The 14,466-nt window shown below is 45.7% G+C and overlaps 2 protein-coding genes across 5 annotated transcripts in view; one reads left to right on the forward strand and one right to left on the reverse strand.

Annotated features, from left to right (window-relative positions):
- The window catches only part of LOC111872386, a 1,983-nt gene extending 1,357 nt beyond the window's left edge, over positions 1-626 (reverse strand). Inside the window, exon 1 of the mRNA XM_023866221.2 lies at positions 242-626. Coding sequence (XP_023721989.1) covers positions 242-374 — 133 coding nt within the window. The 5' untranslated portion in view covers positions 375-626. The remainder of the gene's footprint in view (positions 1-241) is intronic.
- Positions 1-14,466, forward strand: part of LOC111872385 (transcriptional coactivator YAP1) — a 118,758-nt gene that overhangs the window by 62,412 nt on the left and 41,880 nt on the right. The window lies entirely within an intron of this gene.

The following is a 14,466-nucleotide window of genomic DNA, read 5'->3' on the forward strand; positions in this document are numbered from 1 at the left end:
TATTGAAGCAGTAAAAATTAGAGACAAATTGAAGGATTATTTTCTCTCTCCTGTCGGTTCTGTGCCTTGGCAAGATGGCAAATGTGCGTAATTATGTGCAGTCTGTCACTTTTAATATTTACGTAGGTTGTAATAATATTATTATTTTAACTACCTGACAAATTATACTACTACAACCAACAATTGGTTCACAAGTTCATAAATTTTTGTACATGAAATAATATAAATAAAAAGTTCGTACCAGTTGTTTGTAATTCTTCTGCTATGCTTCTCCAAACACTAGCAATGTAGTCTTTATTTCGATGGTTTGGGTCCTTTGTGTCATATATTTCACGTCTACTTCTCACTAGAATTATCAGTTTCTCGACATCCATATTACAACAATATGTTACACATGAAACCGATTAAAGCGCGTGTGACTTATGAGCGAGACGCACGAAGACTGGCAAGAAATTCAACCGGATGAGTCCTGGCCAGTCATGACTGGACTGGGCAAGACGCGTGCAGTGTGAAAGAGATTAGGACATTTCCTTGTGTTGCTATGTGAAGCCAGTCAGATGAGTCAACGTGAGTCCGACGCGACTGGACGTGACTGGCTCAGACGGGCCCGGTGCGAAATCAGCCTAAGTGTTCATTTGGAAAGAAAAATTACTGTTCGTGATTCTCAAGGGGCTTGTCGCTAAGACGAACTGATTGGCGGTAAACCGACAGTGGTAAAGTAACCCTGACTGTGACTCTGACTTTGGAGAGTCAGTTCTGTACGGTAGGCTGTGAAGAAAAGACTTCACTTGCGGCATATTCGCCGGGTAGTAACGACATGAGCACAGAAGCTGAAGAATCTTCATTGTTAAGATTCGTTGCCAGGAAACGAATAGTGAAAGCTGAGAAGACTGCTGTGTGTAGTACTACAGCGTCAAGATAGCGGTGGCGCTGTAATTACTTATGCTTACGAGTCGTATGGGTAAGTGGTCAGTAAATCCATTCACCTGTGGAAACCCCGTCTTTAGTCACACACATACTACGTGACAACATGATTTCGTGCTGTTAACTTCCCCTGCATTTTGTCATATTCTTTTCCAGTCCTACATGTTAACGAATGATACGTCGAGGCCGGTGTTTGCCGCCATCCCCCACGAATGACACGCATAAATAGTTACGTAAACCTCCTTTATATTGTATACAACACTTCAGTATATCGATACAGGATATACACAGGACACCAGAGAGACCGTTCGTGACTTGTTAAAATGACTTAACGTTCATGCAACGTGCTTACTCTCGACGGTTTGTCGACACGATTACCTGAAATTGCCCAGTGACGATGAGTGTGTCATGAAACGTCTGTATAATAGGAGACGGGATAGAGCAGTCGGTTTAGCGACTGGCTACGGGCTGGACGACCAAGGGATCGGAGTTCGAGTCCCGAGGGGTCAAGAGTTTTCTCCATGTCGTCCAGACCGGCTCTGAGGTCCACCCAACCTCCTATCCAGTGGGTACTGGGGTCTCTTTCTCCGGAGGTAAAGCGGACGGGCCGTGAAGCTGACAGCTCACCACCAACCAGTGCCGAGGTCAAGAAAACTTGGACCTATACATCCACTCCCCCATACGCCTTGATGGCATAGTGCTTACTTAATTAAGCACAGGGACAACTTTACCTTGCGTTACCTATACCTTTAATAAGAAGTACTGAGATAGTCGAAGAAGAATGCCGTCTTGTGGGATCGTATAGATCTTGTGTAAACCGACGTTTCAGAGGAACGTATCGCCTCCATCTTCAGGGTAGAAGAATCCGCGACCGAGGAACCAGCGTTAGCAGGTGGCTGCAGCTAATCTGAAGATGGAGGCTATATGTTCATCCGAAACATCGGTTTACACAATATCTACACTGCGCCACATCCCAGAAGACGGCATTCTTCACAGTCACCGCTGTGAAAACCTCAAATCTTACATACTGAGATAGTTGCTAAGTATACCAGGAATTGAAACTAAAGACTCGATGAACATTTCGTGGAATTTCTTGAGTAGCCAGATGACCGTTGGGATCTCACGAAGGCCACTGCGTAGTAGTGTTAGTTGGGTGAAGATCTGCAGCCACGCGTAGGACATACGGCCGTTCCGTACCTGAGGCGCCTAGGCGCTCGCTTCTCATGTCTGGGACGACTTCATCTGATATTCGTGATGGAGGCAGGGATTTTTGTCGGACTTCCTGCGGTTTTCACGTGCAGATCATCATTCCACTATTGCTCACTTCTGATACCTCACCGCTCCGTGAGCCGGGTTAGTTCAGTCGGTATAGTGACTGCCTACAAGCTGGACGACCGAGGAGTCGGAGTTCGAGGCCCGGTAGAGGTAATAATTTTGTCTTCTCTATGTCGTTCAGACCGGTTCTGGGGCCCACCCAGCCTCCTGTCCAATGGATACAGCGGAGTAAGGCGGCCCGGGCGTGAAGCTGACCACTGACATCCAACTGTGCCGAGGTGAAGGAAACGTGCATCTACACATCTACTCCTCCATACGTCTTCATGGCGTAGTGCTTAATTAAGCAAGCACAGGGACCGCTCCATGAGGCGCACGATAGCCTCTGTCAGGCAGCTCATTGTCACATCCTCCGTCTCTTCAAGTTAGGAAATTGATCTCCGAACGTGCACTTGGCCCGTTACCGAGGCGAGGAAGTTAAATTTGAAAGTAAAGTGTCCCTGTGCTTAATTAAAGAAACATGCGGGACTGGAGTGGAGGCAAAACTCCACTTATTCGTAACCTCACTAGTAGATACAGCTGAGTGGTATCACGTCTCGGCAGCTTTGCCTCAGTAAAGGAGCCTCCGGCAACCGTTGGATAGTAAGCTGGGTGGGCCCCAGTGGAGGTCCGGACACTGGAAAAGAAAATCTCTTGTCCATTTCGAGAATTGAACCCCGATTCCTCGGCCGTCCAGCCCCTCGCCATACCGACTAAGCTGTGCTGACTGCCCTTGAAACAGTCGCCGAATCTGTTACACTCATCAGGAAATGTTTTCCTTCCACCACTCTTGACGTTTAGGAAAGTGTAAGAACAGGTCCGCGCCAGTCCACTGCGCCCAAAATGCTCCGTGAGAAAGTTCAAGTGACCACACACACCGACACGGACCACACAGAGAACAACCTAAGGCGGTGGAACAGTATGGGCTCCTAGCAGCTGTTCATACAGTTCGTTCAACCCAGCAGAGAAGGCTGGGCGTTCTGTATGAACCATCTAATTTCAGAGAACCAAGCATGTTGGTGTAGCGAGAACTATCCAGAGGTGCTTGGTTCGAATATCACCAGAGATGTAAGTCATTCTACATGTTCTGTGAAGTAGGTATTCCTGGCTGCAGCTTTGTTGGTAAACCACAGCTTCACCTCGGATGCAGTGGATAATGGGAGATGTGCAAAAAGTCTCTCCAGAAGTAATAAAACCTCAAGATGGCAACTGAAATGTTTGTTGAAACGTTGGAAAACTATCAGCATTCGACGCAACCTGTTCTCAAAAGACGAAGCAACATCGCGTAATTTTTTCGTGATTTTCTTCAGGAAAATATCGAAATAATGCCTCAATTATGCCGTGAACATTTCCTTCCAAATTTAGATTCGTCATTCGCCAGTCCTGCTATTAGAGGCGGGATAGCTCAGTCGGTATAGCGACTGCTACGGGCTGGACGAAGTTCGAGTCCCGGTGGGGGGCATGAATTTTCTCTTCTCCATGTCGTCCAGGCCGGCTCTGGGGACCACCCAATATCCTATCCAATGGGCACCGTGTTTTTTTTTCCCCGGGGCGTGTAGCTGACCACCTTCAACTAGTGGCGAGGTCAACAAGACGTGGATCTATATATCTCCTACCCCATACCCCTTCATGACGTAGTGCTTGCTTAGTTAAGCACAGGGACAACTTTACCAGTCACCAATCCTACCATTAGGGACTGTATAATCCAGATATTGACAGTGTATATGGAACAACTAACGCCGAGAGGAGCCGGGATAGATCAGTCGGTATAGCGACAGGCTGCAGGATGGAAGGCCTGGGTTCGATTTCTGGCAGGGGCAAGATTTATCTCTCCTTCACAGCATCCAGATTGACTCTGGGGCCCATCCAGCCTCCTATACAGCGGGTACCGGGTGATGAAGAGGCAAGGGCGTGAAACTGACCACTCATCTCCGTCTAGTGCCGAGGTTAAGAATGGTGGAGCTATACCTCCGCTCCCCCATACGTCTTTATAGAGTGGTGCTTAACTAATTAAGCACAGGGAGAACGTTCCGTTGTATCCGCGGAATGCCCAAGCAGTGGCCTGATGAAGGGACATAAGATTGGCATAGAAGAAATTCAATACATAGAAATATTCCAGTAGAGTATATAAGACGCATAATTTTATATGGAATATGACGCCGTGTAGTCGGGCAGAAATTTACCAACGTTTCGAAGGAACTCGCCTCGTTAAATCTTCAGGGTAAACCATTTTCTCTTTTTGCTTTTGTAAGCTTTGAGGTTTTCACGGCTGTGATTATGAAGATTAAGCCTACTATCGTATGGTGGAGTGTGACGCCGTGTAGACTGGTGTACATTTACTGACGTCTCTGAGGAACGCAGTGCCGTCTTCAGGTTAGAATCCTATTCTGTTCTTCGATTTTTGTTTTGAAGTTCTGACAGGGGATATCTGTGAACAGTATTGTGTTCTGGGATATGACGCCGTTTAGTCTGGTAAATATTTACCGACGTTTCTGACGGCGTCACATGCTGAAAGACAGAAAACCTCGTCCTCACCGACATGAAGAATAGGGTTCTGCTAGCACGTTACTCCGAAACGTCGCCAAACATTTACGAGACAGAACGGCGTCATATCACAGAAGACAGTTATGTTCTTAGCGACGGCTGTGTGAGCTCCACATGTCACAAACCGTGTTCTGAACTCGGTTTTGTTTGGATATAAAAAATAAAGTCCGTGTGTTTAAGCATAAGAACTCCACGTCATGAAAACGTATGGGGTAATTGAGGTGAAGCTCCGCAATTGTTAACCTCGGCACTAAATGTAGGTGGATGGGCAGCTTCACACCCCGGCCCTGAGCCCCGACCCTACTAATGGAACACCGGATGTTCATTCCTTTACCCCGTCGCTATACCGTCCCCTGTAAAAGGTACAGCCGGTGCTGGTACAGATGGTACCACGCGTGGTTGCGGACAAGGTTGCGAAGAGAACGGTTTCTGCCTCCTCCGGTCATGTACCCCGTAGCCAGCCCCCCCCCCTCCAGAGTGGTCTACCTCGTCGCATGAAGACACAGAAGCAGTCTCTCTCTGCGGTACGAGCTCTGGCATAAAGCGTCAGCTACTTTATGAATGAGGACGAAAGGACCTTAGATCTTGTAATCTAACGCAGTCATTCATGCCAGACCCACCACGTTGTGTGTATGGTTTTACTTAACGTCGTACTGGGCCGGTTGACTGCATACTTTGAGGAGGAACTCTCCCCTTCCCCTCTGTTTGGATCAACCATCACGTCCCACCCTGATCACCAGTGGCAGAAGCGAAGTGGGTGATGTTGCCAGCAACAGTGAGCAACGGTTTCCGGTTAAAAAAGACAGAAGAAGAACTTGATGTGTTACGGGCGAACCAAATCCCCATGTAAAAATATCCTTCCAAAATACAAAAAATAAAAAAAAATGGGCTCATGTCCAAAAAGAAGCCACGTAAGCACACACCGCTCTCTGTTGCTTCTGATGTTGGGTTTGTTTTTTGTTTGTTTCGCTTCGCTGGCGACAATGGCGCCCGCCAGTCGGGGAACCATGATGAACAAGTGCGCATGTCCAGTACGATGACCGAACAGAAGGTGACAACTTCGCAAGGGGCCTTACTTGTGTCAGTTTTTTGTTTGTTTTAGTTTTCTAATTGCACTTCATTATTTGTAGGTCTGAAAGTTGTTTCCGTAACGTAAATAGTTTCGCCGGAAGGCATCTCATTTTTTCCCCTTAGAATTACTAGGTTTTTGGACTTTGTCCATCGTCCGGTATTCTAAAATCTAGAAAACAGGACGTTTCGGAAACTGGATCTGTTTCCCTCCTCACGTGAGGGAGGAAAATATGCATACTCTGTTGGGTCCCTTAGAAAGAGCTTGCCTCATCACTGGACCCTTAGAAAGAGCTAACATCATCACTGGACCCTTAGAAAGAGCCAACCTCATTACTGCACCCTTAGAAAGAGCTAACATCATCACTGAACCCTTAGAAAGGGCTTACCTCATCACTGAACCCTTAGAAAGAGCTTACCTCATCACTGAACCCTTAGAAAGAGCTTACCTCTTCACTGAACCCTTAGAAAGAGCTTACCTGATCACTGAACCCTTAGAAAGAGCTTACCTGATCACTGAACCCTTAGAAAGAGCTTACCTCATCACTGAACCCTTAGAAAGAGCTTACCTCATCACTGAACCCTTAGAAAGAGCCAACCTCATCAGTGGACCCCTAGAAAGATCTTACCTCATCACTGGACCCCTAGAAAGATCTTACCTCATCACTGGACCCTTAGAAAGAGCCAACCTCAACACTGCACCCTTAGAAAGAGCTTACCTCATCACTGGACCCTTAGAAAGAACTTACCTCATCACTGGACCCTTAGAAAGACCTAACATCATCACTGGACCCTTAGAAAGAGCCAACCTCATTACTGCACCCTGAGAAAGAGCTTACCTCATCACTGAACCCTTAGAAAGAGCTAACATCATCACTGGACCCTTAGAAAGAGCCAACCTCATTACTGCACCCTGAGAAAGAGCTTACCTCATCACTGAACCCTTAGAAAGAGCTAACATCATCACTGGACCCTTAGAAAGAGCCAACCTCATCATTGCACCCTTAGAAGGAGCTTACCTCATCACTGGACCCTTAGAAAGAGGTAACCCAACAGAGTAGGTATCCCCCCTCACCTGAGGACAGAAACAGATCCAGTTCCCGAAACATCCTGTTTTCTAGATTTTAGATTACTGGGCGATGGATAGAGCCCCAAAACCCAGTAATTCTGATTATTATACACCATCGTCAGAACACTACAGAATCTCCTTTTTTGTTTGTTATACGACGCTGTCAGCATCTCAGGTTTACATAACCTCGGAAAGCAGGATGAGTATGAAACGATAAATTGGAAGGAAGCAGTCGTGGTCGAATCGACTTTGTTCGTGGAGGAACTAAGAAAACTACAAATATCTTCAGGACAAGTAGATTCTAAAGGGTTCTGACGATGGTGGATCTCAGTCACTGGACCAGTGGGGCCCAACTGAGTACTGAGTAGGTGTCTTCCTTTCTCACCTGAAGACGGAAACAGATCCAGTTTCCGAAACGTCGTGTCCTCTATTACCTAAAATTCAGGACGATGGAGAAGTCCAAAACCCCAGTAATTCCAAATTCTGGATAGCCCGATGTCTCGGATAAGGCTCGAACCGAGCACCTACCGAATGCTGACCTAGGCCCGGTCAGGAGAGCTGTTTTGAGCCCGATTGTAACAAAGGGTTGTGCACCCCCTGTTTTTGGTAAGTGCGTGGCCTGCTTCATTAAGCACAACGCCTTAAAGACGTGTGTTTGGGTGGAGGTGTAAGGAGTCACGTCTTCTTAACCTGGCCACTAGATATAGGTGAGTGGCCATATTCACCCCACCTGCACCCTTTGTGAGCCCTGGGGCCGGTCTGGACGTTGTGGAGGAAACTTCTGCTACTGAAATATGTGTCAGGTCCGTTGCCTTGTTAATTCTCGGCTTGCCTGTCTCCTCTCCAAAGTAACACCGTGCAGTACGGTAAAGTTCACCGACGTTTCGGAGAAAGTAATCCTTCCATCTTCGGGGTCGAAAAATAGTTGAGCAAGTAACAGTACAAAGCAAGCAAAGCCATGTTTGACAATTCTTCGGCCATGAAAATGAAACAATAACGTTCTCCGAAACGTCGGTGGACTACCAGATTACACGGCTCCACATCCTAGAAGACAGTACTTTCCGCTCTTCACATTGTGAGATCCTAAAATCGTAGTTAATGTCGGTCATATGTCATCTGACTCGTGGAGGTGTATAAGGGACGTGAATGTAAAACTCCACATATTCCATATGTAGGAAATGTATTATTTCAGCATTTCGTGCCCACAGAACTATATTTTTTTTGTATATAAATTAACTCTTATTTCGGGTTTGAAAATGCACATGGGTGGATGTTTAAAAGTGGATAAAAAACATAATGCAGGAAACATCCCACGGAGATGTATGGGGCCATGGAGTTAGGCTTGATGAATTCTGAACCAAGTCGTTTAGTTGGAGGCACTGGGGCATGTATCTGCGGCCGTGGATAAGAGGAATCACACAGACAAACGTAAGAGAAACATCATCGTGCACTTCAAGACTTATGCCATGAAGGCGTATGGGGGAGTGGATGTATATATCCACGTTTTTTTGACCTCGGTACTAGTTGCAGGCGGTCAGCCAGACTCCCCGGCCGCTTTACCCCCTAGGAATTAGCCCCCAGTACCTACTGGATAGGAAGTTGGGTGGACCCCAGAGTTGGTCTGGACAACGTGGAGAAGAGAAGATTCTTGACCCTACCGGGACTCGAACTCCCACTCCTCTGTCGTCCAGCTCGTAGCCAGTCGCTATACCGACTTCAACACTTATATTGCTGTAAATCCTATTTCATTCTATTTAGAATTACTAAGCCTGTAACATTCTAGTTGATTCATACTTGTGGAGAATGTGACAGGCCTGTTATTATTGTTGATAAAGAGTTATTGATCATGTGAACACATTATTGTAATTGGTTCACATCTACTGAGTAAGCAGCGCTGTTATGTTGATTTATATTGAGCATGTGGCGTTATTGTCGTGATTCTCACTTATTGTCAGGGTTATTGAACCAGTACACATTATTGTGATTGATTCAGTGTTGCCCTCTTACCACATTACGCTAGTTGTTTTCAGTTTTTGAACCGATATTTGTATTATTGTGTCCAGTTCACTGTTATTGGGCATATTATTATAATTGCGTGAGAGCTAATTAACTTGTAAATAACTCCATGGAGATGAATCATTTCTAACAAAGCAACATTCCTCCAACTGCTCAAGAAATTCGCAGCATTCTCTGGAATCTGAAGGTTAATTCCTCGCCACTGATCCCTGTTGAATGTGTGGCCGTTTTATTGTTGTTTCGCAGGCTTCCCCTTTGCTTTTGTTGTCGTCATTTCAACTGCTGAGGTTCTTGTAGCGCCTTCGGTAATTGTAGCAGGTGAAGAAGGGATGACCCATAGCTGACGCAAGCCCAGATGTCGCCTCAGGTCGATACACTTTTATAAAATGTCGTCACAATAACACGAAATTCCCAGCACTCTAAGGAAAACCGCTATTGCTTTTCCATTGCAATTCAACGGTTTTGTTTCCACTGTTGTGCGGCATGTTTATGTTACTGTAAAAGTGAAGCTATCCCTGTAACAGGCCGTGGAGGCCCATAGGGTTGTGAGATGTTGAGGTTCCCACATTTTCTAGACAGTCGCCGGCTCACAGATGACGGTGAGGTTGTCAGCATTACGCGCCGGCCGCACTTTGCCCCCAGGAATATTCCTGGTACTCATTTCTGTTAGAGGTTGAGTCGACCCCAGGGCCATATTGCGGCTGGAAGGATTAGGTAAATTAAAAAAAAAAGATTCCAGTGACCTCATCGGAATTCGATCCCTCAACCTTCCGGCTTGTAGCATAGTGCCACAACCAACTACGCTACCGCGTGCCCCTGTGGTACTCTAATGGATCAATTCCAATAACGGGCTGATATGAATTTTATTTAGCAACAACAGAAAAGTGACCTGGGGTAGCGCAGTCGGTATAGCGAATGGCTACGGACTGGAGTTCGAGTCCCGGTAGGGTCAAGAATTTTCTCTTCTTCACTTCGTCTAGACCGACCCTTCGGTTCACTCACCCTATCCAAAGGCTGTTTCCCCGGGGCGTGAAGCTCACCACGCACATCCGACTAGTGCCGAGGTTAAAATGTGCAACTGTACATGCACTCCTTCATACGCCTTCATGACGTAGTGCTTAATTAGGTAAGTACAGGGACAACTTTACCTTAACAAAAACAAAAGTGAAGCGTTCCATCTTCTGGAACGCCGTGTAGTCCGTTGAAAATCAACCGAACGTCTCCGAGTAACTTCAACTTTCAAGCGACTGCACTGCGTTATATCCCCTGAAGATGGGAGTCTTCATAACCTCCGGTCTTAGAACCTCAGCTTTTCGACGCGATCTCCTGGCACGCCTGCGCTGCAGTACTTTCAGCCTTTTGCGCCTTACGTCCCACCGCGGTAAAAAGAAAACTTCTCATTCTCCAAGACATATATTTTTACAGTTACGTACGTGTTTTTATGTGTTATTTTACTGCGCTTTCGGTATCTAGACCAGCGGTTCGCAAGCAAAAATGTCCGATGGCCCCGTTTCGACGTTAGAAACATTTTCTGTGGCCACATGACTTGTAACTTTCTACACTTAAAACAAATTCTGTAAAGAAGATTGTTATTAATTTACATTTTAAAGCACAAAGCCAAGGAAATGTGATTAATTTCAAACGGCTCATGAAACGCGCTCTCTGGATATTCGTTCATAGCCAACCGAATATGATGTGTCGCTCATAAATCTGTTGCGGTAGTTTGTCTTCAAGGAATGCCTCTGTGGTCTAGTGGTCAGAGGTTCCGGGTTCGATTCCCGGCGCTACCAGATTTTCTGAGAAGTAGTGAGTCTGGAACGGGGTCCACTCAGCTTCGTGAGGATAATTGAGGATCTATTTCGAGGAAATAGCGGCTCTAGTCAAGAGAAAACGGAGATTAACGGCCTTGGGCATCCGTTGCGCTGACCACGTGACATCATCTATCCGCAAAAGTTGGCCATACGACAAGCGGCTGTCGCTCGGTCGGTATAGTTCGCTTGCGAACTAAAGGCCACGGAGTTAGTTGGTCTTCAAGAAATGTGGACGAAGGGTTGCAGTCTTGAAGCAAAGCCCCACAATTCCACGCGTAAAGAAAAGTCAGTGAATTTACAGAAGGTACGAAGAGTGGGGAAATATTAACAAAAAATTATCATAGATTTTCATGAAATATCCACTGGCCCTACGAGAAATTACTGGTGGCCGCATTTGAGAATCTCTGACGTAGACTTTGTAGTGTTGAATTGTAGTGAGAGTGGCGAATAATGAAGTGTAGTGGATTTGACAGGAAGCCCTCATTGTGTTATCGAGGTACTGCTCCCCAGCATTTGTCTCTAGAGACTTAACCAACATCTAGAAAACTCAGGATAACCAATGTCATTTCGAGAATCAGACCTAGTATATGTAGAGTGTATAGAACGTTGTCGCTGTGCAATACTGCTCAGTGTATACATTTTACTATTGTATTTATCATTAATGAAAGGTCATAGAGACGGTACTTCCCGCACAACCGATCCCAAGTTCTACGCGTGGGACGCCACCCACGGGTAGAGAAACATTGATGTAAGGAACCCAAGTGGAATTAAGTGGTTAATTAGGTTCCGGGCCATAAATAGCCTGCAGTTGTTTTATTTACCGACCCATGTGGACGCAAGCGGGAGGCAGAAAGGCCTCGCACTGTCTTTCGTCACCCAGACGTGTGTGGATTTGGTCTGGAATGGATGTTGTCTTTGTGAGTCGTGTTGTGGCGGTTTTGCATCCACGCAGGCCATACGTTCCCCTTGAGTGGGTAGTCCTCTTGCTTCATATCCGGAAAGTCATGGGCTCACATCTCAGTACAGATACCGTTTATCCTCACAGTCGAGCGAGTAGTTCTCCTGCTTCGTATCCGGGAAGTCCGTAATTCAAATCTAGGTCGAACTATATCGACGTAAATCTTACGTGGATTTCCTCATTCCCTCCTGGCAAAATCCTGGTGTATTCGTTTAAATTAGGCCACGACCGTTTTCTTCCATATCGTTTCCTTTTTGCTGTTATATTTGTTGACCGCTTCACGGCGACCGGTGCACTGCCGGCTGCGAGGTGGATACGAGTTTTGCCGTTGAATCAACATGCATGTTGGCCGATAATGTAGTTACAATTCACACGTCACAGGAGGTGTTAAAAATTTTATCTCTTTGAATTGAGGATCGCTCCTACCTTCGGCGACAGACGGTAGAAACCAACTGCAAAAGTGAACCCTGGTAGCGGGATCCCGCGGCTGGAAGGCGTTGATAGCTTCACAGCAGTTGAGTTGCCCTTCTTGCACTAGACTTTGGCACCCAGTCTCTTCAGCTAGACGTTTTAGTGATTTTCTAGGTGTACAAGTCTGGCTTCTATGTCATCTAACTTTTCCTCGGTAAGCACTCGGCTCTTTGACGTTAAGGGGGAAACATAGACTGAGGGTAGTTACTATAGGATTCTGACGATGTTGTATAACAAACTGATATATTGGGTTTTTGGACTTTATCCATCGTCCTGTTAGATAGATCTATCTATCCTGGTTCCACGCTTGTAAGTGTTTACTACAATTTGTTATGAATATTTTTCTTATTAGCTCTCATGGACTTAGCCTGGTCTCAGGTGTTTATAATCTTCATGTTTTGTGACATCGGTTTGTTCAGTGATTGAGGCTAGCTCTTTCTAACGGACCCAACAGAATAGGTGTTTTCCTTCACCTGAGGACGGAAACAGATCCAGTTTCCGAAACGTCGTGTTTTTATTTGTTATCTTAAAAACCAGGACGATGGATACAGTCCAAAAACCCAATATATCAATAGACTGAGGGTGTTTGAGAACAGGGTGTTGAGAATATATGGACCGTAGAGAGATGAAGTGACAGGAGGTTGGAGAAAACTGCATAATGAGGAGCTTCATAACTTGTACTCTTCTCCAAGTATAATTAGAATGATCAAGTCAAGGAGGACGAGATGTACAGGGCATGTAGCACGAATGGGAGAGAAGAGGAATGCATATAGGATATTGGTGGGAAAGCCGGAAGGGAGGAGACCATTGGGAAGACCATGACGTAGGTTGGTGGACAATATTAAAATGGATCTTAGAGAGATAGGATGGGATGGATTGGATTGAGTTGGCTTAGGATAGGGACCAGTGGAGGGCTCTTGTGAACACGGTAATGAACTTTCGGCTTCCATAAACTGCTGGGAAATTGTTGAGTAGCTGCAGATTTGTCTTCTCAAGAAGGGCTCAGCTCCATAAGTAAGCAAGCACCCGGCTCTTATGTTTTTGTGCCCTGTTAATCTAAGTTTATTCACCAAACTGTGAGTTATCTGCCCGCTGGTAACTCTTTCATCACGAAATTTTCGCCGGCGCTGTCTAGCAGATCCGTGTTCCACGTAGGTGTCTTACAGACATACATGTTGCTCTTAGTACTCCGCGCCATGACGGAACACACTGATCAATAATTGTAACTTAGAACAAACGGCTAATGGAGCTGATAACTGCTGGTTACTGCTGACAAATTATAAACAAATTTCCTCGCATGAACGGCACTGCTAGCCGTGAAACATAATGCCGTCAAGCGGTCCACAAAGTTAATAACTTCCCGTAATTCCAAACATCGTCCAGCAGGCATACTGATTCGTATGCACCTCGTAGCCGGCGGTGCATCTGTCGCCGTGACGCTCAGAGCCGTGAACCGTTCAACAAATGTGACAACCTCCCTGTATGTACTTGACGTCGTAGTAGTTAACCATTGGTTAATATATGTAGCACACGCTTTAACTCTTAAGATTCCATATTTGTGTTCCATATGATTCTCAAGATGCCGGTCAAGGTAGCCGAGCGATCTAAGGCATGTACCGCTCGCTCGGAAGCCGGGATCGTGGGTTCGAATCCAGTTCAGGGCATGGATGTTTGTGTGCGTTTTTCTGTGTTTGTGTACAGGTAGAGGCCTTGCGACGAGCTGATCACCCGCACAAGGAGTCCTATCGAATGTCTAAAATCTAGTAAACCGAAGTGAAACAGAGAGTTTCATGGAGGTAGGCCTAGGCCCAAATGAGGGCTGTAGCTCCAAAGAAAAACAAATGATTCTCAGGATACATGGCGTTTATGTCCTAAAACTGCGTTAACCAATTGATCTTTGTAATGAAGGCGAAATGTTTCCTTTGAAGCAGGAACTGGATTTTAGACAGTATTTAGAATAAATCTGTGTGTAAAATATTTATATAAACTATACATAGATAAAAATATACATTATACAGCCATGTTTGTTTTATCATCTTAGGAATGCACAAAATACGCCAGTGATGTGCTTGTAAAATCTTTGTATAGAATCCAATACTGACCCGTAGGATGTTTGATGTGAACCGTCATTAAATGCCATTAGCCGCGTCTCGTGGATGATACGTGTTTTATCTATCAATTATTTTAGGACGAGGACAAAGAACAGACCCACGCGCCAAGGCATTCTTGAAATGTCTGGAGCATCACCTATACAATATTATGGATCAGCGATCTGCTAATAGGACCTATTTTTA

This window comes from Cryptotermes secundus, unplaced genomic scaffold, assembly GCF_002891405.2.
Source record: "Cryptotermes secundus unplaced genomic scaffold, Csec_1.0 scaffold247, whole genome shotgun sequence".
NCBI classification, from domain to species: Eukaryota; Metazoa; Arthropoda; class Insecta; order Blattodea; family Kalotermitidae; genus Cryptotermes; species Cryptotermes secundus.